The following is a 26160-nucleotide window of genomic DNA, read 5'->3' on the forward strand; positions in this document are numbered from 1 at the left end:
TGTGCACCATCTGAACGACAGGACTACAAAAGACAGCATATCTGCTTGAAGCCTGCAGAGACAGGCTACAAAGGGTGCTACTCCCATTCTTTCTGACTTTGATCTGACAATTTCTGTTTCAAAAATAGTTAAAAAAACAAACCCAAACTGCTGAAGCCAATTATAGCTTCATTTTAATTTCTCTGCACTGCAGAAAACAGTGGATCTTGGAGACATCATTTCTGCCACACAAAAAGACCTTCAGAACTGATGAACTTCTATGCCACATAAGCATAACACATACACAAGCAGTGATGCTGTAAGTCTTTTTTTTTTTTTTCTTTTTAAAAATACAAAAGATGTCGATCTATCTAACTGAGTTAAAAACAAATGATGGCAAGAGAAGACACATCACTCAGCTCCATGTGCTTATTTTGTTATAACTCCTCTCTAATCCATGAAACTCAGGAAGACAGAAACTTTCCTACAGTCCTGAGCTGTATTTTCTTTTACTCCTCCTCACTGTGTTATGTAAACTTCATTTCAACTCTAACAAAAGCTTTTCTGACTTCATGGCAAAAAAGGAAGGCATCAAAATATTTTGAGGGAGATCAGTAGTACAAAGTAGACAGAGCAATGATGATCCCACCAGCTAGAGACTCAGCCCTGAGTACCTGCTCTGAGAAGAAGCGTTTGCATGCATCGTTTTGGATAAGCAAGTTATGGAGAATCCCCAAGAGGGTCTCTGCACAAGATAAGCTTAGATAGTAGTCTCACAAAAGCAACTCATTTCCTTTGAAACAACATTGCTTGCCTTTGAACAAGCAAATTCAGAAATACCAAAAGCACAGGGAATCATTTTGGTAAGTCCTGTAATGTGAGGATCAAAAATGTGGGAAGTCAGACCTCCCTCCCTTTGTGAATTTCAGTTCCTGCAATCAAGTACATGCATTTTAAAAATAAATTCCTAGGAGGACACTTTAATGAATAAACTAATGAAAGTATAATACTTAGCCAAAACCATTTATTCAATTTAAAGAATAAAATCCTTTGCATATTTCTCATCTGATATTTATATTTATAATTTTCATTTATTTATATTAAAATTTCATGAAAGACATGTACCAGATTCCATCTGACAGATCGCCATGTATTACTTCCAAATTCCAGTTAAATGAAAAAGCAAGAGAGATGACTAATGCTGAATTTCTTATTTGAATTTACTCAACACTGAGGCGTTTGACAAAAAAGGGGACTGGGCACAAAACAGTGCATGACTGGACAGACTGGAAACCATACAGGCTGATTTAAGCCTTCAGCATAACTCAGATCTATCTCCATGTGAAGCACAGTAATGCATCCAAACTCTACATAATCGGACACTTAGATAAATGGGACCAAAAGCTGAACCTTTTCCAGTGTCAGCTTTAATACTGTAAAAGATACAGGCTACATTCTGCAAAACAACACTCTCTTCTTCCTTTCAACTTCCTTGGTTTTTTTTTCTTTTTTTTCTTGCTCTGGAAAAAGATTACTACATTGCAACTGCCTGTAGCTGCTGACACTCACAGTACTTCATTGCTTATGATGCACCAACATGATATTTTCAGGAACAACTGCATGTAACAGAGCAGCTCTATTGCCTTAAGTGTCTCTGCAGCAGAGGATTCAGCAGAATCCAGTAAAGACATCTCTGCAGCAGACTTGTTATCTGAAGAGAACTAAATTTGACATTTAAAAAAACCAATCTGACATTCTGTTACACTGTTGCATAGCATCTCTTAGATGGAAAGTGGAGTGGAAACCACAACAACAAAGGCAGAGAAGGGTTAGCATAACTAACTTGATGAGTTTACACTTCAACTGACACATTTTAATTTAGCGGAAGATAATGTTTTTAAAAGCAGCAGAGCCAAGAGCAAGATTGAGCAAAAAGACACAAAAACCAGTAAAAGATTACCTTTGCTTTAGTTCTGTTCAGCAAGGACTTTTGCTGGCAAGCAGATACATCGTGGTTTGTTTAAACAGCTAGGTAGCATTTATACTCTCAAGATGGAGGTGTTAACCTTGCTGAAGTAGCTTTAACTCCGTGTCATTAATTTCTAGTCCAACCATTCTGGTAACTTACCTTCTTGAAACTCTTAATTCACAATGGTTAAGAAAAGACCACATATTTGTAAACTGACCATAGCAGAGAGCACTACTGAAACACAAACCTTTGAATTTAAACAGGGACAGAAAACAACTGATCTCATACAAGGCAAAATTATCAATTTGTTGTTGGATATTGAAGTTGCTGGTTTCTCCTCCCTGTACTGAATAATTAGAGCAATTACAGATCATTGCATCATTAGTTTCTATGTTTTCCTTGTCTTTGTCTCCTACTCTTCAACAGAGACAGTAAATATTAGTTTAACAGAAACTCACCAGTGGGGTGTCTTTCCCTCCGACAATGCTGAGTCCTAGGCCTGACCGACCCTTAGATATCTCTATAGTCATCTCCTGCCCTGGAACTATAGGGCATGTTGCTGGATCCACAGGCAAAGGAAGTGGAAAGACACCTAAGAACATGAAAAGATAAAGAAGTCAGTCACTCTATTCAATGAGAAAATGAAAACAATCAAAGGAATTGTATGAGAGCAACTAATTAAGCTCTTGTATTTTGGTCTTCACCTTTACCAATCTAAATTGAACTAGATGACTACTCTGAGTCACTTCTGAAGTCCCTAAATGAGAATGACATGACTTCTGGGAGTAAATGTTCAGAGTAAACGTCTGGGAGAACATCTCATTCAGTTATAACCTACACAATTCAGATCATGATGGTAAGGTGTATTCCATTCAGGACAGATAAGGCCATGTTCCAGCACCATGGAATGGACAAGATGTCCCAGACTACCCTTCCTTCTATTTTAATTAAAAAGAAGAATAACAGCTTTGTATGTAAAAGTCAAGAAGAACAAGCAAAGGGACCTTCAAGCTCTCAAAAACCATAAAATGAGAGAAAAATACAAACAATTTATAAAATAACTTAAAATAATAGGTCATTAGATGTTCAAAGAAAAAAGTCTCAGAGAAAGTTATCTGGAAAAAAATTTTAAAAAATTGATCCTGGGTTAAGGTACTAAATATACACTATACTGGTGGAAAAAGTAACTGGTTCATACTACGGCTCGTGACTTCTCCCTCCGGAGAAAGATAAGTAGGTGCTGGCACCAGGGGTATCTCTTTTAAGTTGGCTGCTACTTTTCTTGAAGTTTTGGATTGTTTGATCTGATTGAGGACCTAGAAACAAAGCAGAAGCAAAAGAGATCAGTTATCAATCACAGAAAGGCATGTTATATGGACATTATCATTAGCTGTTGATTACCATACCTGACTAAATCCTCTAAGTCAACAGAAGTGAAACAAGCAATATGCATAGATGAACTGAAAAGATTCTCTTCATAAATAAACAGAAAATCATGATGACTGGATAACTGTGCTTCCAGAAATACTCATGAAGGAAGTAGGGACAGGAATATACCTTTCTCAGTTGTGCCTCTCATACCAAATAACATAGGTTTGTTGTTGCTTTTTTTGTTTGGTTGACGTTTTTTTTTTTTTACTTTTAAGCAGCAAAGAACATCCTTGACATTAGCCTGTGTGATTATTTCCATGTACTTACAGAGAAGGAAGTAATTTTTCAAGTTTCCACCAATAAAATTACTTTAGTGTCTCCTCAGTTAACCCCTTCCCCCCATAAATCACCCAGTCTTCAACTAGATCAAGTTCCAAGAACCCCATCTTATTGGTTAACATAAACACATATACATTTTCCGGCGGTTGCTCCTCTATTTCCTGCTGATCTGCCACCACTGGTTTGTCAGGTTTACATTTCACATCCTAAAAAGTCAAAAAAGAAAGTGAGGTATATTGAAAATGTCTCATTAGCTTAAATAAATTATCCTCCAAAACTCAACATGATGATTCTAGGCAAGCACAGCGATATTTTTTTCACTCAAGTACATTTGTAGCACAACACAAGGCTGAAACCCAGAACTTGGAAGAGGAAAAGCTAGTATGAATACAGGGAATACCAGGGATTATTAAAAACATGCCCAATTTTGAGGGGATTTTTTTGGAGGAGATTATCACACATGGTCTATGTTGTTCCTGAGTAATATGAAGCTCTAAAGAAGAAGGAAGTGTGTACTCTGGGGCGGCTGGGACAGCAATACCCATGCTGTGTGGAAAGGTGCAGGTACCCGTGTGCCCAGCCTCTAGCACACAGGTAGCTGTACAGAGCCTTTGGTGCCTACAGCAGGAAGGAATCTGAAGTCATCTGTTCTCTTCTTCCCTCTCCCTTCTTTGGTAGTCCTCAGCAACACTGCGCATACTGCCAGCACTTAAATAAAGTAACTGTTTAAAATGCATCATCCAGCTTAATTAATAATATCTCAAACAATGGCACTTCAATCATGGGCTCCATTTGTATCCTAATTGTTTTCCATATCCTTGCAATACACTAAAAAGTATTTTTTCTCTCCTACTTCTACAACTGCTTCCAGACAGTGAAACAATGTCCTCCCTTTGTTAGCTCTTAGCCAAATTTCGGCCACTTTGATCACAGTATTAGTTAGTTATCTTACCCCATGTTATAAAAAACTGATAAAGCCTAGGTTTCAGAAAAGCTGAGTACCAACTTCAAAAGATAACAGAGATATTCTGCATCTCAAAAGAATTTCTAATTAAGATGACAATTCGTACTTTAAAAAAAATACACATAAATCAAATTTTAGATAACTGAACTTGAAAATACTGGCCTTGTTCCCTGGAGTTCTATTACGCTAAATTGTGACAAGCCCTCCAGGCTCTGCCACCCCCCCCGGCCTTCGCATTTTTTTCCTGCATTTTTCTCCAAGCTTACTGTAACTATTATCCAAATGGGCAACAAGAAAAAAAAAATAAAGCAGAGATGTCATCATATTATCAGAGGTGTCAAGGGAGAAATGGGAAGACTGCTTTGTCATTTTGGGACAGATTGTTTTAATGAGCAACGAAAAATTATTTCATGCGTCCTGTTTTCATTCTGATATGTGACTAAAATCTGAAACTTCATCTTGTACATCAAGTAAGCACCATGCATCACCTTTAAATCTCTCTAATCTTCTTCTTTTAACTCAGACTATGCCAAAGGAACCTAAATTAAAAGATTTCCAGCCCCTCAAGCACTGAATTGTAGACTCAGCATCTGTCATAAGCCTGAGACCCAACTGGTTTAATCTAATTCAATTCCCTCAAATGCATCCAAAAGCATTTCTGCGAAGCCACTCCTCTTTGCCAGCACTTCAAGGACATGTTTTCTGCTTGTGGTAAAGATGGATTATTGTTCCAAGTTCAAATCTTTTAAGGAAAATGAATCCATTCTCACACATCAAACATCAGTTTAATTATCCCTCCTACAGCACAGTGGATTACGTACATGCTCTTCCAGGACACTAATGATGGAAGATGCTTCAGAGCACAGACAATGACTGCTCAAGCCACTTTCACCTTTGTGAAGTTAAAAGTTTCAAGAACATCTCAAAACCCCATATATCAATTCTTTTCCAACAATGTCTTATGGAAAGCAAGATAGCTACAGTCCTCAGAAACCCACAACCTTCTAGCAGGCCACCTCAAATGTCAGCTAATAAGCATGCAGACTTTGCCTAACACTTCCACTGGCTCCAGTTCAGAAATAAAGTTGTTTTCTTTCCTGTCTCTTATCATTGAAGTCTACAATTGTGTCCACTATATAACTTTATAATTTTTAAAGTGATGAAGTGACAACAAAAAGTATCTTGGGAGAGACTGAAAAATTTGTCAGCAACCAATGAATAGCGAATTATGTGAATTTTTAATTTATTTATTTTTTTTTTTTTTTACAGCTGTCACTTGGTGAGACATCTTGCTTATGCTTTGAGTTGTACGTACTTGTGGAAGATCTCTGCTGATAAACACATACTTTTTATTTACTCAGTGAACCTGATCTTACTTGATGACTTTCACATTCCTGATTTCTCTTGACATATGACTGAGAAATTAATTAACCATGGTGAACTGGCATTAGGCTCTAGTAGCAACCATCATGCTATGAAAAATACGGCATTGTTTTCTTTTGCCTCAACAGTCACTAAAAGACTGCAAGAGAAATCTCTTTTCCTCAGAATAATGAGCTGTCTTGTGCTGCACTGCAGTGTCAAAGTCTCAATGTCAATAGGACTACAAACCCATTTCCTTCTGATCAGAAGGGGCTGATGACATCCATCAACACTTACAAAAGTAAGATACACTTAGAAATATTTGCCATGTAGTTTTAAAATCCTGATTGAAAGGATACTCTGAAATTATGAAACTGGCTTTCACCATTACTTTTCATCCATTTATGCCTCTAAACCAAGGGCTGGCGCAACTGAAGGCATTATGGAATGAACAGTTGGATCTATACGTATTTGAATACTTCCCTAAATCCACCTCCTAGCCCTTAATTTTTCAGTATCTATTTATCTAATGGAAAAGTCTGTGAGTCACCTCTAAGTGAGTACCCACTGAGTGAAGGCAGGGCTATGCAGCAGCCAGAAGAGTGACCCAGCTGCCTCCTGGTCTCCCCTGTGACCCAGGACAGCTCACTTCCCCTCAGTGCCGCAGTGGGGATAATACTGGCCTGCTGAATAAAGCTTTTTGAATTACAGAGATAAAAAGTAAACTGCAGCAGCCAGCTGCTGTTACATGAACAATTTAAGTGGAAAGATAAGATAACTTGGTATGGACAGTGGCAAAGAAAAACTAAGTACTACACTGATGTTCACCTCACCTAGAGGCTCTCAACAAATCTATGCCTTTGTCTTCTCTTACCTTTCTGCCATTGCTCTGTTCCGGACAACTCTTAGCACCAACGCCATATCTGTTTCTATTTTTAACTTTCAGTCAAAAATACTGTAACTTCTACCCTTTGGCTCCACAGGTCTCTTCTTTCTTGCCTCAAGTTTGAAAAGAAGCTGCCAATATATTCTGGGTTCCCTGTTGTTCCAGCAGCATCTTCCCTCCACACCTATCTTTGATTTTTGCAAAATTTTTTCTTCTCTGTTACACTGGCGCTTCCTCTAATACCTTTCAAAAAGCTGCATAGCACAGTATCCTACACCAAGACTTCTTTTTTGTACATTTTATATATTTTTATCCACTTCAGTCTTTGAGTAATTTTTCATGTTACCTTGTAATCTCTCAACAGTTTCTTGCCAAATTGAGCAAGAACAGCAATAAAACTAGGTGAATTACACCTGTAAACACATACAATAAAACTCTGATTCATTTATATTCCAGCCCATCAAAAGAGTATTCTGCACAAGGCTACTAAATACAAATAACTCAACTTTTTTGTAATCCATTAGTAACACAAACCAATCCATTTAACATGAGTGGTTAGTTCTGCTGCTTGAATAGCACGTAACACTTCCTAACTCTTGGAGTTCATAGACATTAATTAAACAGTTACTAGCTATAGAACATTATGTATATTCAATTCATATTTGAGAAACCCAGGACACTCTTTGCAAAATACATTATGGTGCAGGAAGAAGACATCTAGGAATAAAAAATATCCAGAAACATCCAGTTTCCTTGTGCTGAGGACAGCACACACAAACTGTACATACACAGCCAACACACTCCTTGAAAAAAGGACTAGGCTGTTGGACAAAAAGACTGTCTCAGCAAATGTTATGTACGTCTGTTAGTCACTCTTCAGCATGTTTAGTAGTTTTCCATTTTACACTTTTAACATAGAGTCCAAAAAAGAGACTAGAACTATACCCCGAAGGATTTTCAGATTTCTGATAATGCAGAATCCTGACATACTAAACAACAAAAAACTTCATCTGCATCAATGAGAAGTTCAGTATTTATTACAGTGCAGACTGACAGTACCACATTAAACCAGAAGTTATGGGCTTGATGTAGAAATTACTGAGAGTAACTCTATAGCTGTGTTATTCAGGAGGCAAGACTAGATTATGATAATAGACATTTTGGCCTTAGAATTTATGAAGCTATGAATATAAATAAGAAAATGATTTACAGACCACACTTTCTTCTGAAGTTTGTCACAAATGGATGGCAAGAGTGGAAACTCAATCCCCTCACTGACAAAGAACTCGAGAGGGCCAAAATACTACATATAAACTCTTATCTCAATATTTTAATGAATTATACTGACTGCTTATTTCATGTAAACAGTCTATGTATGTAAAACTAAGAGCTTGATTCTGCTCTTACATGTACTGGATTTTATTTGACAGAAGTGTGCTGTAATACTCCAACACAAAGGCGGAAAGAAAACAAATCCAGGCAATAAGCCTCCATTTTCTAAGCTCTACTCATCATTAAATATCACTTGAAGTCACTTACAGCTTTGTTGGATTCCTCATCAGTCAAACTTTTCATGACAACTTCCAAACTCGGGTCTTCTTCGCTGCTTGCAGGTTCAGTGCCACCATGATCCTGGTAGGAAGGATTGGTAAGAGTTTTTAAACAGAGTTATGAAACCCCATAATAGCTAAAGAAAAAAATCAGACAATTTTACCTTTTCTTTTGTTTTTCTAAACAAGTTGCAGCATGAAAAAGTAAAAAGATCCATAATTAAAGCATCCTAATGTCAGAAGACAAATGAGTGATACAAGTTTTGAAAGACAGACTTTGGTCTCCACTTGGCCAGCCTGAAGCACCACATGGTAATCCAATAGTAGCACTTAGGTGCAGATCTTGGTCAACTTTCAAGGCCAGACTAATCCCTATCAACTGTGAAAACTGCTGAGTTTGTACTAAGACACCTTCTCCAGACTTCTGTCGAGAGGGAGTCTCACACATGCTCAGCACATTAAAGGAAGCCCAGTTTCTTACATACAATCTGAACAGGCTGGTAGCAGCAGGACTGAGTGCTCCACCCTGGAGGAATCCCTAAAGCCAATGCTGCTCTTGGCTAGAGCACATGGCCACCAAGCTCACAAGCCGGCACTGGAACACAGTCCTTAACTTGAAGTGCAAATGTAGCCTCAGGATTCAGGTACTTCTCTACACATTACTGTGAGAATACTGTGAATGACATCCAATGACAACTACTGGAGAACCAGCAAACAAAGGTAGTAGCCCAAAAGACATAAGTATTTTCACCAAGCTGTGCTCCAGAACTTTCCCCTGCATGATGCTTTTCTCTTTCTATTAAGGATTCCCAACAAAAATGACCCCTGAAACGTACATTAGCACCATACTAAGTAGAAAAGCTTGTCCGATCAGAATTTTCTTGTATTTTCTCTAGATAACAATTAGCATGTATTTAAGCAGCATACATTGCAAGAAAAATTATTTCCCTCTGACAATTCAAGTTAAAATACATAGGAAATGGCATCTTTTCAGGGAAAACATTAAGTTAGAATTTAAAGGTTAGAGTACCACTACTTTGGTTACATGTAAAATTTAATGTCTTAATTCTTCTTCCCTTTTTTAAACCAACCAGGTCCTGAAATTGAAAAAATTTAATCTATTACTTTGATTTACACTTAAGCCTTTGATCCAGATTTGGAGCTGTTATCTCTTGCAAAGCAAAACAGACTACATGCAAGAAATCAAATTTCAAGCTCTTCAGTCCTAGAAGCAAAATTATTTCTGAATCTTCATTAGATATTTTACCTTTAAGCACAATGAAAATTACACAAATGTTTTGACCAGCACTTGAGCAGGTAAAGCACCTCTTCATTTGTACAAAAGCTCACTCTGTTCAGTTGCAACAAAATATCTCATTCTGTGGCTTTCTGATGAACGAAACTTTTAAAAAAAGATATATTACAATAACTAGTATTTAATATACTTTGCTTCTGGTGGCTTGCCCACAGTATTACACAACAGCATAAGTCCCTTACCCTGTCCTGCAACTCCATGCAATGAAGCAAGACCCTATTTTAAGGCATTTACTGTATCACTTTCCATATTAAAATACCTTAATGAAAATAAAGGGATAAGATGAAGAAAATTAACACAATAGTACATGGCATCCCGACATTCTGTTATACTAGCCAGGCTGTATAATGTGAGCTGACAAGTTTCTTGTACAGCGTATGTAACACACAATGTTAAATATCTATTTGGTATTTCAAAGATATTTGAAGATATAATTTCAATATGTAATGCACAATGTCAGTTTTGTTTTGCTTCATTTAAAGACAGGAACAGCTGACACAGAAAAGCAATCTAAATTTCTATACAGCAACAGTATCTTCTGGTTACATTTATTTTACGTAATAAAAGATACTAGCTAGAAGTAAAAAGGTGCATCTACTTCTAAAACAGACACAACATAAATAGTAAGAGCTTGCCATTAATGTATGAAACTTAACCCACAAGCATCTACACCTCTAAATGCAAACGTTGCAGTGGCTGAGTACTTTGCCTTCCACATGCTGACAGGGTCTAATTACAGTCATTTGACCACAGAACAAAGCTTTGTCGTTCATCCTGAAGACACAAATAATAAACAAAGCTGCAAACAAATGCAGGTATTAAAGAGTCAACAAAAATAAAATGACCTTGGGCTCTGTAAATTGTAGAGTAATCTGCAATCTACCAGCTGCACCTGGGACATGCTATTTTTATGGAGGAGAGAACGAAATGCCAAAGCACTGTCCAAAAGATTATTCGGATCCAAAGAAAAACTAGGCACTTCTTGCATTGTACAGTACTATGCCTGTATGGAAGCAGCCATCAGTGGCAATATAATCTGGAAAGCAATAGCAAGTGTGCGAACAGGAGATTCATCCAGCATCACCTAGCGTAGACCAGTACTGTGGGATCACAGTAATGCTTACTGAAATACCAGGAGTTCAATGCACATGAATTTATCAATTCAAGGCAAGACTCATCCCCAATTTAATTATAAAACATCTTTTGCTTTATTAGCTCAAATAGAAATAGAATTAAAAAGCAACAGCAAGCCTAACTATGTACTTTATCTAGAAAATTTAGTTACATCATATCAAGATGTCAAAATGATAACAATGTGGTGACACTGCAGGGATTCATGGTGCACAAGAGAGCAATTAGTCTACACTGAGGTTGAGACAGCAACTATAATGAAGAAAAACATTGGTAACATTACCACACTGAGGAAGTTTTTGCATTGGAAGATGGCATGCTACCACACTGTGCACTAGAGCTCACTGCTTAAACAGCCGTCATCCAAAGCTGGGGCACAGGAGTCATCCAAAGCTGGGGCACAGGAGAAACTGGTGGACCAGGGCCCTCAGGCTGGGATTGTCTCAAGGGCCTCTTGCAATGCAAACTATGTACACAGTGACCTCTGTACCGTAGCTAGCTGCTAGACATCCCTACTTCATTTTCAGAGATGCTGATGGAAGGGTATTCTGGGGGAAAAGGAACTTAGAAGTTTGGAGGATTTCCATGTTCCAGGCAAAAGAGCCTCACCACAGCTACTCTAACCAGCTGAAAAAGAAGCAGGATAGGAGATGGCAAGGTTTTCATTTGGAGACTTTTCTTCCTCCTGTACAGCAATAACCTGTTTAATACCTGTTGTTAATGCCATTGCCACTCTTTCAGTAACAATGAGATCAATAAAAAAAGACACAGGGGAAAATATGCCTATTAGGTCAACTTCCTATCCAATGCATTTTATGATTCAGGGTTTAATTAGACAAGGTACAGGGTGCTTGAATTTATAATGAATAGCTAATAATGATTAATCTACCTAATTTAGCAATCCCTAATTAAAAAAAAACCACCCACGACAACTTTACCTCAATAGAAGAGTGGGAGCTGGAAGGCAGTGGGAAAGGAGTAACAGCCATCTGATTGACTGCATCTTCACTTCTGTAAAACAAAACAAACAACACATTACACACTAAACCATAATGGTCAAACTTCTTTTGTGCTGGTTTTGCCCATTAAGAAAATACTCTTGCTAGCATAAAATGTAACTGTTTCTTACTAGAAGTTAAGAGCTTAGAAAAGCACTTCACTTTTGCTTTTGTTCTTTGCTAGCGAACAGATTACATCCCTTCTTGGGACCACTGTAGTTTCATCTGGGACACACTGACATCACATTCTTTGGAAATCTAATTTTGTGTGGATTATCAGAGGACATAGTTGGAATTTATGGTCCATACACATCAACAGACAGGCTAATACTTCGTTAGCCTCTTCTAATAGCATCTATATTTGTAAACTGCTTGTTTATAGTCTAATATTCACATTACTGAAATACAATACCTGTTTTACTAAAATAGATTGCTTTTTCTTTTTTGTTCATATATGCTGTGGTCTTTTAGAAAAGATTCAGCGTAAAAGCCTGGAAGAATTTTTATTAAATGCCAGAGGAAGAAAACAGATAAATATTGATTCCCCCTACAAATAAATTGCATTATTTTTCAAAGATGTTTCTTATGTATGGCATCTTTTTCTTTTTACTCTTTAAAATGCATTCCTAAGTTACACATCTGATTACTTTGTAACTTTTAAAAGCCTTTTTTTTCCCCCCCCAATTAAATAGTATTCTGCCATGCTAATGTTTTTCCTCTACTGCCATTTAAAATTATTTGGCTTGTGGAATTAACTCTGTATTGTTTTGGCCTCTGTAAAACTGAACCAAGTAAAATATGACTTCAGTGACATTGTTTAAGGCAAATCTGAGGCATACGAAAGAAAAAAGAATCCAGATTTTGCTTCCTTTTTATTTTGGGGGTGAATAACTCTCACAGAACACAGAAGCCAGGCACATGATGCAAACTCCATTTTGTTAAAGATTCAGTACTATCACACAGCCTCTGCTCGCCAAAATGACAGAGGAAGGATCAGTAATATTGCTGCTTTGCAGATACAGATCTTGAGATGAAAGGACATGACTTCTCATACAGTGGGTCTTCTGGAATTGATTTCTGGTCCTGTCTACTACTTTCCAGGTTACTGTAACACAAGCAGAATTTTATCCTCTTTAATTTCTGGAATAAAATATTAGACCAGTATGTGTTTAAAAACATTTTACAGAAGTGCCTGACAGAAAAACTCTCATTTTATCCCTCAAGAGTTAAACACATGAAGCTAGCATGTTCTGATCACTGAAAGACAGCACTGTAAATCAATAGCTCTCAGCAAAGCAGCATATGGGAAACTCAGTCACAAGCATTTGAAATGATAAATCCTGCAGGCAAAGGTTGGTGAATTCATTTACTTATCTTCAACCAAACAGCCATACAATTCAAAGGAATTGGTTCTGTGCTGCTCATTTTTGTACTCGCTCCCTGCCCCTCCTCTTGGCCCTGCTCAAAGCCTTGCAAGAGTCACAAACCATGCTAAGATCAGAACCAGAGTGGCCTGTGATGCAGAAACACCCATGCACAGGGCCAACACAGAAATCTGAGGAAGGCACAGAACCAAGCTCATGAACTTCATAAGCATTTCACAATTCCCAAGTGCATTTTACCCCATAAGGCATATTAGGCAAGGACATTTTTCCTCCTCTTACCTTCATGAGACATTGATCTAATTATATTGCTTTTCTAACCTATAAGAATAAATAAGCAAATGTAAGGTGTCTAAGACACCTAGCAATTTTTACTTGACTGTAGAGGTTTTTCTGACAATAGTTTATATGAAGCTCAAGCAGCATGAAAACTAACACTTCTGTAGCTTACAATGCATGCTGCATAACTTGCAATTAGAAGCAAGGTTGAAAATAACAAGGTACCTATAAACCTTTGTAAGAAATATTCTAAAAATTGCTAGACAGAAAATTCATTATCTGTATGACAAAGTGGGGTGTAATTATTTATACAAACTAGTTTCCACTTCATATATACACACACAAAATGTTTTTTTTTCCAATCACTGGGAAAATATTTTTATGCAGTTTTAAATGGATGGCCATTTTTATTCCAAGCAATAAAAAAACATATACAGTAATTACCTGGGAAAAAAAATATGCAAAAAATAAAAAATCCCAAGGTTATGAAGTGTCACAACTTGTAATCTCCCCCTGCTAGGACTCGTACATATTTAAATACTTTAATGCTGCTTCAAAGGAGAATGCTTCAAAGTAGAATCAAAGTGGGAACATATTTTAAAGTGACAGATCTAATAATAAATTGCTCTTTCTGCTCTCCACTTCCATAAGTGTCCTCAACTAAAACATGAATTTATTTACAACTAAAAGGAGCAATCCTTTTCTTTTGATGCAGGGGCAGACAGCTTAGAAGTCTGAACATCATATTCAAATTACAGTGACTGCAAATGAGCATTCAATGTATTTGCCAATAGTTGCTACATAACCACCTCCGCGAAAGCTGTTCTCAGTTACCAGTGCTCAATATTGCTTGAGGATAAGACGTCTAAATCCTTCACAGTCAAGACACAGCTTCATACTCTCAGGGTCAAAGCAACATAAAATGCAATTTATGCAGCAGGGAGGCTCAGATGCTGCTGTCCTGTCCTGTCCCATCCCGTCCCTCCCCCCCCCCCCCCCCATCTGCAAAAATGAGAAACATCCACCACTCTTGTTCCAGCTCTTACACCGGTTTGTCTAAGACACTGGGACAGCAGCCCACCTCCTTGCTGAGCTCATGCACTAGAGAGCTGGTTATATTTCATCAGTTACACATAACCTGAATCAGGAAGGAATTCATCACTCCTCCCACAAATAATTTCATTGCTTCTAACCCCTCAGGATGAGTTTCTGAGTGAAAATGGGAATTGGATCTGCTTGGAGGTTAGAATGCCTATTGCTTATACAAACATCACTAACTATAGCTCGATACTGAAGAAACAAGCTCTCCTCACTTCAAATGTCACAGGAAGCAAGATCAAAGCGACATATAAGTGGTAAAGACTTTAAACTTTAGAAAAGCTCATTTTCAGATTTACTTGACTAGATTGCCATACTTTGCTAAATTTTATTTCCTTTCTAGTCTAAATAGGACCCCTGAACATTCCCCATCCTTTCTCACTGACCAAAGAGAAGAACTTCTCATGTTTTGCTCCATCTAACTGCACCTCCAGTGAAGGAGATGTGCAGCTTAAGCAAAGACAAATACAGTTATTGTTGACTAATAACTAACTACCATAAACACTTGGCAAAAAAGAAGCCTAAAGAGAGCAATATACAAATATAAATCTGAAGGGATTACTCATTCCACACTGCAGAAAGTAAGCCTGAAGGGAAGTTAAAGCTTTGTGCTGTAAGGCTTCAGCTAGGCTGCCCTGCAGTGCTGTGCTGCACTTAACAGAAAGTTGTCTCTGGCACTCTGGAGGAATGTCACACACAGCTGGAATGGTCTATGAAGCATTCAGAAAGTTATCTTTCTAGAGACAATAACCAGAAGTCACAGCCTCAGCTAAATTTTTTTTCCATTTGCTCATCAACCTCAGAATTTTAATTCTTGAATTCAGGTTCCCTGCCTTACTTTGAGGACAATTTCTGGTTTCCATTTTATTTACTCATACGTGTCTCATGTCTGTGATGGTATAAGCTCACTGTCATCTAATGCTAAGCAAATCCTTGTTGAGCATGCTGAATGAGATTCATTACCTGTCTAAAGCAGAGCATCTTGTCTAAGATAGTGTCCAAACTTCTATGATCACTGCAAAATCAAGACAAATCCCAAAGCAGATCCACTCAGAAGGGCAATTCATCCAGCACCTAAATGTCCTAATTTAGGACAGGGTGAAATTAGTTGCTCTTCAGAGGTTCCTGACAACTGTTCACTAATCACAGAAGTCTAGATGACCTCTAGATGTCTAAACGAAGGGAGAAGAACCTCCAGCCAAACTACCTGCAACTACACAGTTGATCAACACTAAAAGATCATTTGACAACAGCTTTGTAAGAGGTTGTGGATGCTTTTTGGGAATACAAAGTACATCAAGAATCAGGAGAAAAAAACCCAGTGGCTTGTATGCAGTTGCATGACATCTTAGTTGGAACAGATCTGCAGACCAAGTGAATGAACAATGTTTGCCCAGTAACCCTTAGGACTCCCTCTGGTTGTGATATGAGGGCATAAAGTCCTGGAGATTATTGAAAATTTATATTGTCCACATCCTGCTTGTTAAAAAAAAAGAAAAATCAGGTCAGGATCTCTTATTTTCTCATCTTTGTTTTCCCTCTAGAAGGTCCTTTGGAAAAGGGGACTGCAGCAAAGTTGCATGCTGAAAAGGCATGCTGGATTTTTCCATCAGCTGGGTCAAGGCAAGACCTTTGTATTGTGCATCTCATTGAAAAATCTCTCTTACTAACAGCAAGAACAGTCTTGTTCTCCTTTTCCCCTCCATCCACTCCTAACTATGTGAGAGCCAAATCCATACAGATATTTTAAATGAACAACTAATGTTCACATAAACTGCAGCTTAGGTCATCAAAGGTTTGAAAGAGCCCAAATTACTTAACTTCCTCAACCATGCACTTGTTCCCACATGTGTGTGACAGCAAGGAGGAAACAGCTCTGAAGAAAACAGGAAAAGTTCAAACTTGCATACACAGTGTCTGGCAAGAGCTTATTTTTAAAGCTTTCCCACATGAAAGAACCTAAACAATCAAAGCAAGTAAAAACAGAGTTTATACTATTAAAATATGGCCAATTATGTAAGTTAGAATAAACAAAGCAAAAATAATTTCTAAAACATGACAGCATTTGAGACTTTGCCATGTAACATACAACGTTACTTATAGAGGCTCTAAAAGAAGAGCAAAGACTCAGTAACAAATTCACAGCAATGGAGAGCATTACACAGCACCAAGAACCGTCCGACCCAGCCACTGCCCTCACTTTCCCAGTCCTCACAGAGTGTAAGGATCTCTCTCCTTTGCATGTCACCATAAATAGCAAGAGATTAGTCTTTACAATTATACCTAGAAATGGAAGGAGGGGATAGGTGACAGAGATTTGTGGGCTGCACTGAGAAGCTGCCATCCCATCACCAGAAAGCAATGATTACAGAATGACTGCCACGTGGGAGGATGACTCCGGACAGCTAACAGATGGTATTTAAATAAGCAAAATCCTACAGTACTTTACTCTTAAAGCATTTCTCATGTTTCATCACAGCACAAGAAAATTTTCTTTTAAGGAATAAAGGTATACCAAAGAATGAATCACAGAACCGAACACAAAGGGATGATGGCAATCAGTGGCATTCACTTTGATTCAAGCATTCAAACTATATTTGATCTGCTTATTATACCGACACTGAAGCACCAAAACAGATTAAAGGCAGTTAATTGAGCATGGAAAAAACACTGAATTTGCTGAATCATAAAATTCTGACTGTAAAAGACCATTCTCATATAAGCTGGATTTCCTACTACAGATGTAAAATCTAATTACATCGTTTTATTATGCATCTTAAAAAGATGGACCTACAATGCATGAACAAAAGCCACAATGGATACAAACCCCATTCTGTTTTGGGAACTAGGGCACAGAGACTCCTACAAGAAGCAAGTCCCTTTCTCAAATTACTACCTGGCTAATTCCTGTTGAAAACTCAGATCAAGAATTTCAAAAGGCAGTTAAGACCTTTACACGCCCTACTGCCACTGACTTCCACTAGTGCTTCCATAGCAAGACTCCTTTATATGGCTTGGAAAGCTGCAGTCAAATTATTATTTATTTCTGATATGCAGAAATCAAAAAGACAACCCATATTTGCCACAGTAGCATGGAAGTTAATGCAGCAGCTGTAAGACTTTGAGGTCAGATAAAACATGATTGGACACTAATCAAAGGAAGCACTCAAGACTGAGCCATTTCATCTCAGGAAAATCTTGCCGTGCTCAGGCAATTGGTTTGTTTGTTTGATAAACTGGGTGAGCAGGTTAAATGCCTTCAAATTTGTTACTCTAGAAAGCTACAAAGCACAAGATGCACTGAACCTAAAACAAAAAAAACCCAACCAAAAAACCCTCAAAAAGCGATACTGTAACTGCTATAACTGCAAATCTTTAGATGCTATTACAAGCTCGTGTAATTAATGAGACCACTGGGAAACAGTGGTGTGTGACGACCTATATTTTGGAATGTAGCCAAAATCAACTGTTTTAAATAATCTTCGTCAACTGAATTGAGGAAAAGATGCTCATAAACCAGAGCGAGAAGCCTTCAAATATAAGTGGATGCCTACGATTCTCACAACACTTACTGCACTATGTCTCATCAGCAAAATTTTCAGGAAAGGGTGGGAATGCAATTGTAACACTACCTGGGTATATAAAATGTGTGAACAGATTTTTATAGCATAGACGGTAAGCTAGGATTTTAGTAAAAACTCAATAAGGTTGAGGACACCTTCTATTCTTTATTTTTTCCTAGAAAAAATAAATTTGGGCGCAACATAATCCAAGTTATTTAATGATGGTTATTACAGTACCTCTCACAGAAAGGCTTTTCTGTGCCCAGGAATTTCTGGGCTTCTTTCGTAACTGATTAAAGAGTTTATGGAAACATCCCCCTGCCCTGTACTTGAACCAAAACACCAGAAATAGGAAAACCTTGATGCTGTTTCCTGCTTCAAAGTGAAAAGCAGCATGCTTATCACTGAGTATCCTTCATCTGAAGAAAATAAAGCCTCAGGATATCAAAGAGGGCACTTTTTAGTAGGAGCCCAAGAGTCCCACCAGTTTTGCTTTTATGTCCTAGGTCAGCTCAGTTAGGCATGCAGAAACTTTTTAGACTGTGGAATGACGTGTTTCTGGAAAACTATAACCTACTGAGGCCTTTCACTGGTGAAATTAGAATAGTAATATCTTCATGCACATGAAGACCGAATCCATTTCTCTCGTAACTCCTGCAGTACATGTTATTTTGCTACAGTGAGCTGTGGTCCCGTCTTACTGTGTGCTCCAGGATGTGTTTTGGCTACGTTATGCTATGCATCCTCTACCTTTAAAAGAAGTTGCATGGGTAACAGCGCTCAGGAGGAGGAAAGTACTATTTCTATTGCAGTTGGCTCCGCCTCATTTTCAAAGCATGACAAATGTAATGGTATCCTGCTCTTTCCAGATCATTAGAGTCCACAGGAACATATCTGAAATCAGCCAAGCAGCAAACCTACGAGGAGAGCTAAGTCTGCTACACTCAGCGCATTGTTCTCAGCTGGAAAAGCTATTGCACATGTACAAGAGATGGATGGAGATTCAAGATGCCTGTTGCTCCTCTTATTTACTACTTATTTACTGCTGGCACCACCATGCATTAAGTAGTGGCATTTCAATACCCCCATTTTATGTTACAGTTTTAAAATAAGTTGATAAAGCAAGAAAAAAATTTTCTACCAAACTGCACCAGGACAAGACTTCTGGGACCAGCACAGTCTTTTGGTTTGTGTTTTCAGTCCACTGCATCCCCTGGTTTTGTGGTCTAAGGTGTAGGAATCAGAAGCACCAAGATAGAATGGGCTCATGGAATACAGTCTGCATGAGAAAATAATATTATTCTTCTTTCTCCTTAAAATTTGTCTTTAAGAGAAACAGTCTAGTTTGGCTTTGCTAACATTTTGAAACACTCCTCTTACTATGAGAAGTTGACCATGCATCAAAAAAAAGGCAGCATCAGTTTTGTCCCCACATTGGAGCCAGTGCTTCAGTTACTAATGACATTCTCTCAGTGGGAAAATTTCTTTTCACTGCTGTTCGAATGGCTGCTTGGTTCAAGCAAACAAACCCATCAGTTGTCAGTGTACTCTAATGCAAGGCTGAGAGCAGTGACAAGATGCATGCTCTTGGGAAATGTGAACATGCAAGTTTACAACCTCAGCAGCAGTATATAAAAATAGAAACTTCTTTAAAAAAACAACCTCTAGAGACAAAAAAGAGATTTATCCAATGGTATTTCCAATATCTACTGATTATGATAATTAAGACAACTTTTTGCCTTGAAACCCACTCCTACACAATCTGAAAAGGTAAAGTATGGCTAAGAAGATACATGGCCCTTATGTCTTAGACATGATACAAAATAGGCACCAAGGATTTCCAGCCCATGGGCAACTAGAGCTAACCCACACCCTTCATTACCGCTCTGCAGAGCTAAGTGCTCTGCAGCCAGCTGCGATGCTCAGTGCAGCAGGGCAGGACGCAAGAAACCCACGCTTTCTGTGCTGCCTGACAGCACTAAACTCAGCCCTGGGTTTTGGTTTCCTAAGTTGTGGTTCTGCCTCTGGAGCCAACCAGACACATTTTCCACATGCAATTAAGTAATGGTGAGTGAGTTGTTGTACATGACGTTTAATTTTCAATAGCTGGGGAAAGTAACACAGAAGCTGCAGGCAAGATCATTAATCTCCTCCAGATCCTCTGTGCTGCCAAGTACAGCAACTCATTCTTCACTGCACTAATGCTGCTCTTCCATCATTTCTGTGTATGCTGTACCAGACAGAACTGTGCGAGTAAATGTACGCATTTATATGCATTCACACACAGATTATTACATTGTTCACAGGTAAGCTGTCTATGAGCGAAGAATATAAAACAATATCAAGTATGATGTGTATGTTGGTAGGAACACTACATTACAAAATGGCATGGGAATAGTGCCCAACCGAAGTCACAGCTGGAATAGATGCATCGGTGAAATTCCAATATATTAAAGCAATACAAGTTCTGAGAAAGAGGCAGCTTCTTTCCAGACCTCCCACCCAGGGTCAGAAGAGTAACGCTTCCTGAACTACAGAGTGAATGCATGAAGGTGTCCTTAATTCACACACATAGAGGAAAAATACCTACATGTAATTCTGCTTCAATTCTTCTTATGCAGATGAAAGGTTATTTTAGCATATTCCATCCTACAGAAGCCATCCCAGTGCTCCTTGTCAAAGGCAGGTTCTGCTTCTGTACAACTAAGCCCTAGTTCACTTTTAAAATCTTTTGATGTTCATACAAAGCTATCTTTCACACAGCCACCCAGCTCCATGCCCTACACTTGCCTGCTCCTCTCACAGCACCTTCCTCTCCAGCCCCAAGTCTATGCACCATTTTCACTCCCTCCTGGCAGTCTGGGTGAAGCAATCTGCCCACCCCCATCTTTGTGCTGGCAGAACCAACCTAAAGCACTTTACTAAGTTTGGGAGAAGCTCTTATCAAGGTGTTTTCAAGCCCAACAGGGACAGCTCAAGTCTTCAGCAGACACCCCTAAAACAGACACTCAATTACATTAGGTCTTCTGGGTTTTGGTGTTTTGTTTTTTTTTTTTTACAATATTAAGAACTCTTCAACTGTTCCGAAAAGAATAGTCAAGGAAAAGGTTTATTTACTTCAAGGAGAATTGAGCAAGTTCAGCATTTTTGAAACAGGCTAAATATGTAATGTAATAGGCTAAAGTGCAAACAAATGTTTTGATGAGAACTGTTCTTACCGTATGAAAACTAGCTTGACCTTTGATGGGGCAGTCTTAATGATTGCAGAAGCATTCTGGTGACTTCTTCCATACAGTACCTGATTGTTTATCTGTTAAAAGAAAATGAAGGTTTTCATGTAAGTGGAGAAGTACACATTGTTTTAATTTATGCCACCAAGACTTCCAAATTTACTGTGGTATAAAGAGATAAGACTCAAAGAAAACGTGGTCTGCAAAATATATCATATAACTTTCAAGGTTCATATAGGCAGGAATACTAACATTGCACTGATAGATACCTATCTGTACAGTGCTGTAGAGAAAGAAATAGCAGTACTGAGGCACTAAGAGCCTCTTTCAGGCCTTGAACTGCCCAAGGCTGCTGCCCCTTCCCTCAGCTAACTACCAGAAGAGGATGGGGTTGTAGCCTGCAACTCAGCAGCAACAATTTAAGCATTTCTCATCAGCTTGCTTAAAATTTCTTTAGAAAGTATAAATCCTAATTTGATTTTAAAAACATCCTCCTTCTCATACTGATTCCATGATAGACCACAGAATCACAGACTTAGAATGGATTTTAAAATACTGCATTTTCAACAACTTTGACTCCCATTTATCAATGAAAAAATATTGTATTAATAGCAAAACATTCCCAAGTTTTAGTCTAGATGATTATAAAATAGGAACAAATGCAGAGCTAATTTAGCCTTATTAGTAAGTCACAAATTAGGGAAATCTTTTACTCTTTTTCACAGATCCATAGACTAGTTTTTAAGTATTGTTCCCAGATTTTTGGAAAACAAGTTGATCTGAGAAGAATCATATAGGTAAGACAACAGCACAGATTTTGAGACAGACCCTCCTATACCTTACCTATAGGCAACTGGCAGTTTAGGAAAACTTGCTGTTAAGACTGTGCTGACTCCTCAGTTCTGCTGAAGGAAACAGAACTGATAGCCATGGAGACAAAGGACAATTTAAGGGCATACCACATCACTTCTGCTGTGATGGATCAAACACCTAAGCACAGCAGACACCAAATACTACAAAAAAATCAAATGCTGCAGTTTTCAGAGGGAAATAGCTTTGCTTTAACACAGTATGTGCTTCAGGACTTGTCTTTCTGTAGGAACTAGAAGTCTTCCCAGTTTGAGGAAAACACGATGACTACTGTCTCCCAGTGCCATGCTCAGCAAGTGGGACTTCAACAAGGACAACAGCATCTCTGAAATGAATATAGCCAACCAAAACCATACTCAGTATCATATCACAAAAATAACCTGCAGTGTAAAAAAGGAGTATTTAAAGCATTTCATTCATTTCACATGCAGGGCTTGCATTTAACACTGTGCTCCACCTCAGGCTGCCTGCAATACCTAGTTTCTTGGGCTTTGGCTCCTCTTGATTAATGCCTCCCCTCTCAGAGGTATCCTAAGAGGATGCTCGCCTTTCAGCTCAGGCATTGCACAAACTGCAATCATGAAGATCACATGTAGAACATAAGGCAGATATGAATACCACAATAAAGTTAAAGAAAGTAAAAGCTGAGCTGAGTATGAGGGGAAAGAAGCCACTATGTCAAGAAGATTAACAAAACCCTTGAGCAGTTTCTTAGTTGTATCCTGATGATTTTTAGATTTAAAACTCAGCTGAAGTGAACACTCAGCAAGGTGGTGAAGGAAAGCATCCTCCCCTGACAGCAGGGAGTTGGACTACCAGAGCTGTCTTCCTTCAACTTTGACAATTTAGACTGGAATAAGCATCAAGAAAACAATGCGCTGCGGAAGAACAATTATCTACTTACACCTGAATACCTGTAAACATAAAACCTGAAAGTAATTCAAAGCTACATTTAACTTTGTATTTTGTGCAAAAAAGAAGGCAAAACTTTAAAGAGGAAGTAAAAAAAATTGAAATTAACAGTATTTGGAGTCATGATATTAGTTCAGGTTCACGGTTCATCTTGTTCCATGTCTTGTCATCTAAGCAAGCACCAGAGGCTTCGAAGCATGCAGAATAAGCTGCTATTTAACTTTGTCAAAATTCTCACTCTAGACATCTTGATTATATTAATCCACCTCTCTGGAGCTGGAGTGTTCATACACCCTTCCAAAGTGAGCAGCCAGTTTAATTTCAATACTGCGATTTTTCCCTCCCACTCTTAATTTACAACATACTATTTACATTCACATTTGATATACCAATGCTGTTTAAAACAATAATGATAACGGAGCTCAGGAACAACTGACTCATGATTATAGAAGGACTTTTTGTTACTGAAAATGTTTGTATTGGATTATGGTTTTGTGTTGTTAGAAGATTTTTTCATTCAAGCAAGAAATAACTGTCCAAGTCTTATAGCCTTGTGTCACACAGGCTATTTGGTCATATTGGCAACTTCACAATATTCCCATCTTATTATCAATGTGTCAAAACAACATACAAGTTCATCAGTTAAATAAGGACAATGCAAGGACAAGACTAAAACCCTAACGCCTGATTATTCATTAAGATTGAATCGCAAACTATTTACCTACCAAGCTACTCACTGTACAAAGAAAGAACCAAAATAAAGGTCTACGAGAGTCAGAGCTGGCAGGGAATGATCAGCACTGAAGATACAGCACCATGCCAACATTCCTAAGGGTTTAATATGGTGCTGTCTGCAACTGCCATGGTTGCAAAGACAGGGAGAGAAGCAACATCCTAGGACACGCTTTGTTAATCAAAGACAAATTTAAAAATCTAGTAGTAAAAATGAATGCTCAGTTCCATTCTCGCATCAAGCTGAACTTGAAACTTTCAGTGAGTTTGTTGACTTAATTTCTCTAAGTTGAAAAATAAATTATTCACTGGGAATACTGTATGCTTTACAAATTGTTTGGATTTAGTTAAATTGCCATCAATTTTTCTAAACAGCAGACTTCTTAGATTAAAATTTATAGTCTTTACTCTGGCTAAATTAATCCTATTCACTAGATGTATCAAATAGTCCAAAATTTAATTAGCTGTGAGCTTGGTCTGTAAGTTATAATTATTTAATTACATCAAAATGAAAGGATAATCGAAGTAATATATCTCCACAAGGTTTTGGACTGTCCCACAGTTATTACAAGGCAGTATTAATTTTTCTTTCTTTCTTTTTTTTTAAGTCACTTTCTTTTGCAAAATAAATTGATGTTCTGTTAGCTTCAGATACCACAGTGATGAGCAAAGCACAAAAGCCTACTTAAAAATAACAAAAAAGAGAATTTCTAGGATTTCATAAGCAACTCCATTTTAAACCTTTCAAATTAAATAAAGTAATATGTCAGATTAATCGAATAGTACTCTGGGAGTCAAAACCTATAAATCTGTGCTTTACTGTTCTCATTAGAGATTGGAAAAGAAAAACAAAGCTTCGACTAAGCAGAAGAAATAAACTGATCTAAATCAACCTCAACTCTTCTTTAAATGTCTCTTTACATAACTTCTTGGAAAGGCAGCAGAGAACAGAGAAAGCTAAAAACATGCTACAGGTACGAGGTCAGGTCAGCACACTTCAATCTTCAATATAACCCTAAATTGCTTTATGGCAGATTTAATTACATATCCCAAACGTACTATTGCCTTCACCTACGAAAGTTTTGTTTTACAGTTTCATACGCTAAAGTAGCAGAAAGCACAAACTCTCTGAAATCCGAACTCTTAAATTAAGAGAAAAAAATCTAAAGGATTGTTTGCTTCTCAAACTTTAATTTGCAGAAGAGAAACATTAGATGCCAGTATTTTTAAAAAGAGCACTGTTTTTACTATGTGGCAGTAACAGAAAGCTGTAAAATTAGTATCATCTGATTTTTATGAAAATCAAGTTAAATGATACCCCAAAGCTACTAAAAGAACTTGCATAGCTTTCCATAATAATTATTAGTACTAATGCATGAGGTTCCTTCTAACCACAGGAATTGTAGCATGTTGAGATACAACCAGACTCTTTGAAACAATGGGAAAAGTTTCAAAATTTTTTGATCAGTCAAATTATATAGACTGAACCCCCGTAAAATATACCAAACCCCCAAATGATAAAGCATGAGGAAACCAGTGGAAAGAAAAAATAATTAATTAGAACATGAATTCTTTCCTCATCAAATTTCTTGCCTGGCACACGTTCAAACATGTGCATCATCTAAAGTGATCAACAGACCATAAAACTCCATAAAGACAGAAAATCCCCATCCCTGCGCTGCAGTTCAGCTTTGCTGTTGGCTCAGCAGGCAGCTGACCTCTGCAGTTTCCCACCTAGAGAGTGCAGAAAGAGACAGGACAACAGAAAACTGCAGATTGCCTGCACCCTTGTGCACAACCAGCTTCCCAAATACAGCTCTACCTGCTTTTCGGTTTTAAAAATCACTGCCCAACATTAAAATTAATTGGTAGCCTGTATACAAAATACATGAAAAAAGGTTTTGTATCCTCCTATGAAAAGACCAAAAGGATGTTACCCCTCAATCCTTTCAGTAAATTAATCTAAGAACAGAAGCTACGACTATGGTATTTACATAGGAATAATAAAATAAAATCACCACTAGAGTTAATCATTCAAGATTACTCTTCTCACGTGAAAACCTCACTGTCCTTCTACTTTCAGATTACTGTCTGTCTTGAGGGGTAGTGCCACTTGCCTCATATCCAAAGTCACTGTCTTGACACAGGAAAAACATTAACAGTCCCACAACGAAAAAACTGAGACTAAAACATCAACACACACACACCCATTCTAAAATAGAAGTGGCAC

General features: G+C 37.9%; 1 protein-coding gene across 4 annotated transcripts in view; it reads right to left on the bottom strand.

Annotated features, from left to right (window-relative positions):
- The window catches only part of PATJ (PATJ crumbs cell polarity complex component), a 157241-nt gene that overhangs the window by 32333 nt on the left and 98748 nt on the right, over positions 1-26160 (bottom strand). For all 4 annotated transcript variants that reach the window (XM_056355669.1, XM_056355666.1, XM_056355667.1 and 1 more), the window contains exons 29-34: positions 21405-21496; positions 11805-11877; positions 8410-8502; positions 3793-3864; positions 3147-3264; positions 2407-2540 (exon numbers count right to left, since the gene is read on the bottom strand). In XM_056355669.1, the coding sequence (XP_056211644.1) occupies positions 2407-2540; positions 3147-3264; positions 3793-3864; positions 8410-8502; positions 11805-11877; positions 21405-21496 (582 nt within the window). The remainder of the gene's footprint in view (positions 1-2406; positions 2541-3146; positions 3265-3792; positions 3865-8409; positions 8503-11804; positions 11878-21404; positions 21497-26160) is intronic.

This window comes from Falco biarmicus, chromosome 11 (genome assembly GCF_023638135.1).
Source record: "Falco biarmicus isolate bFalBia1 chromosome 11, bFalBia1.pri, whole genome shotgun sequence".
NCBI lineage: Eukaryota > Metazoa > Chordata > Aves > Falconiformes > Falconidae > Falco > Falco biarmicus.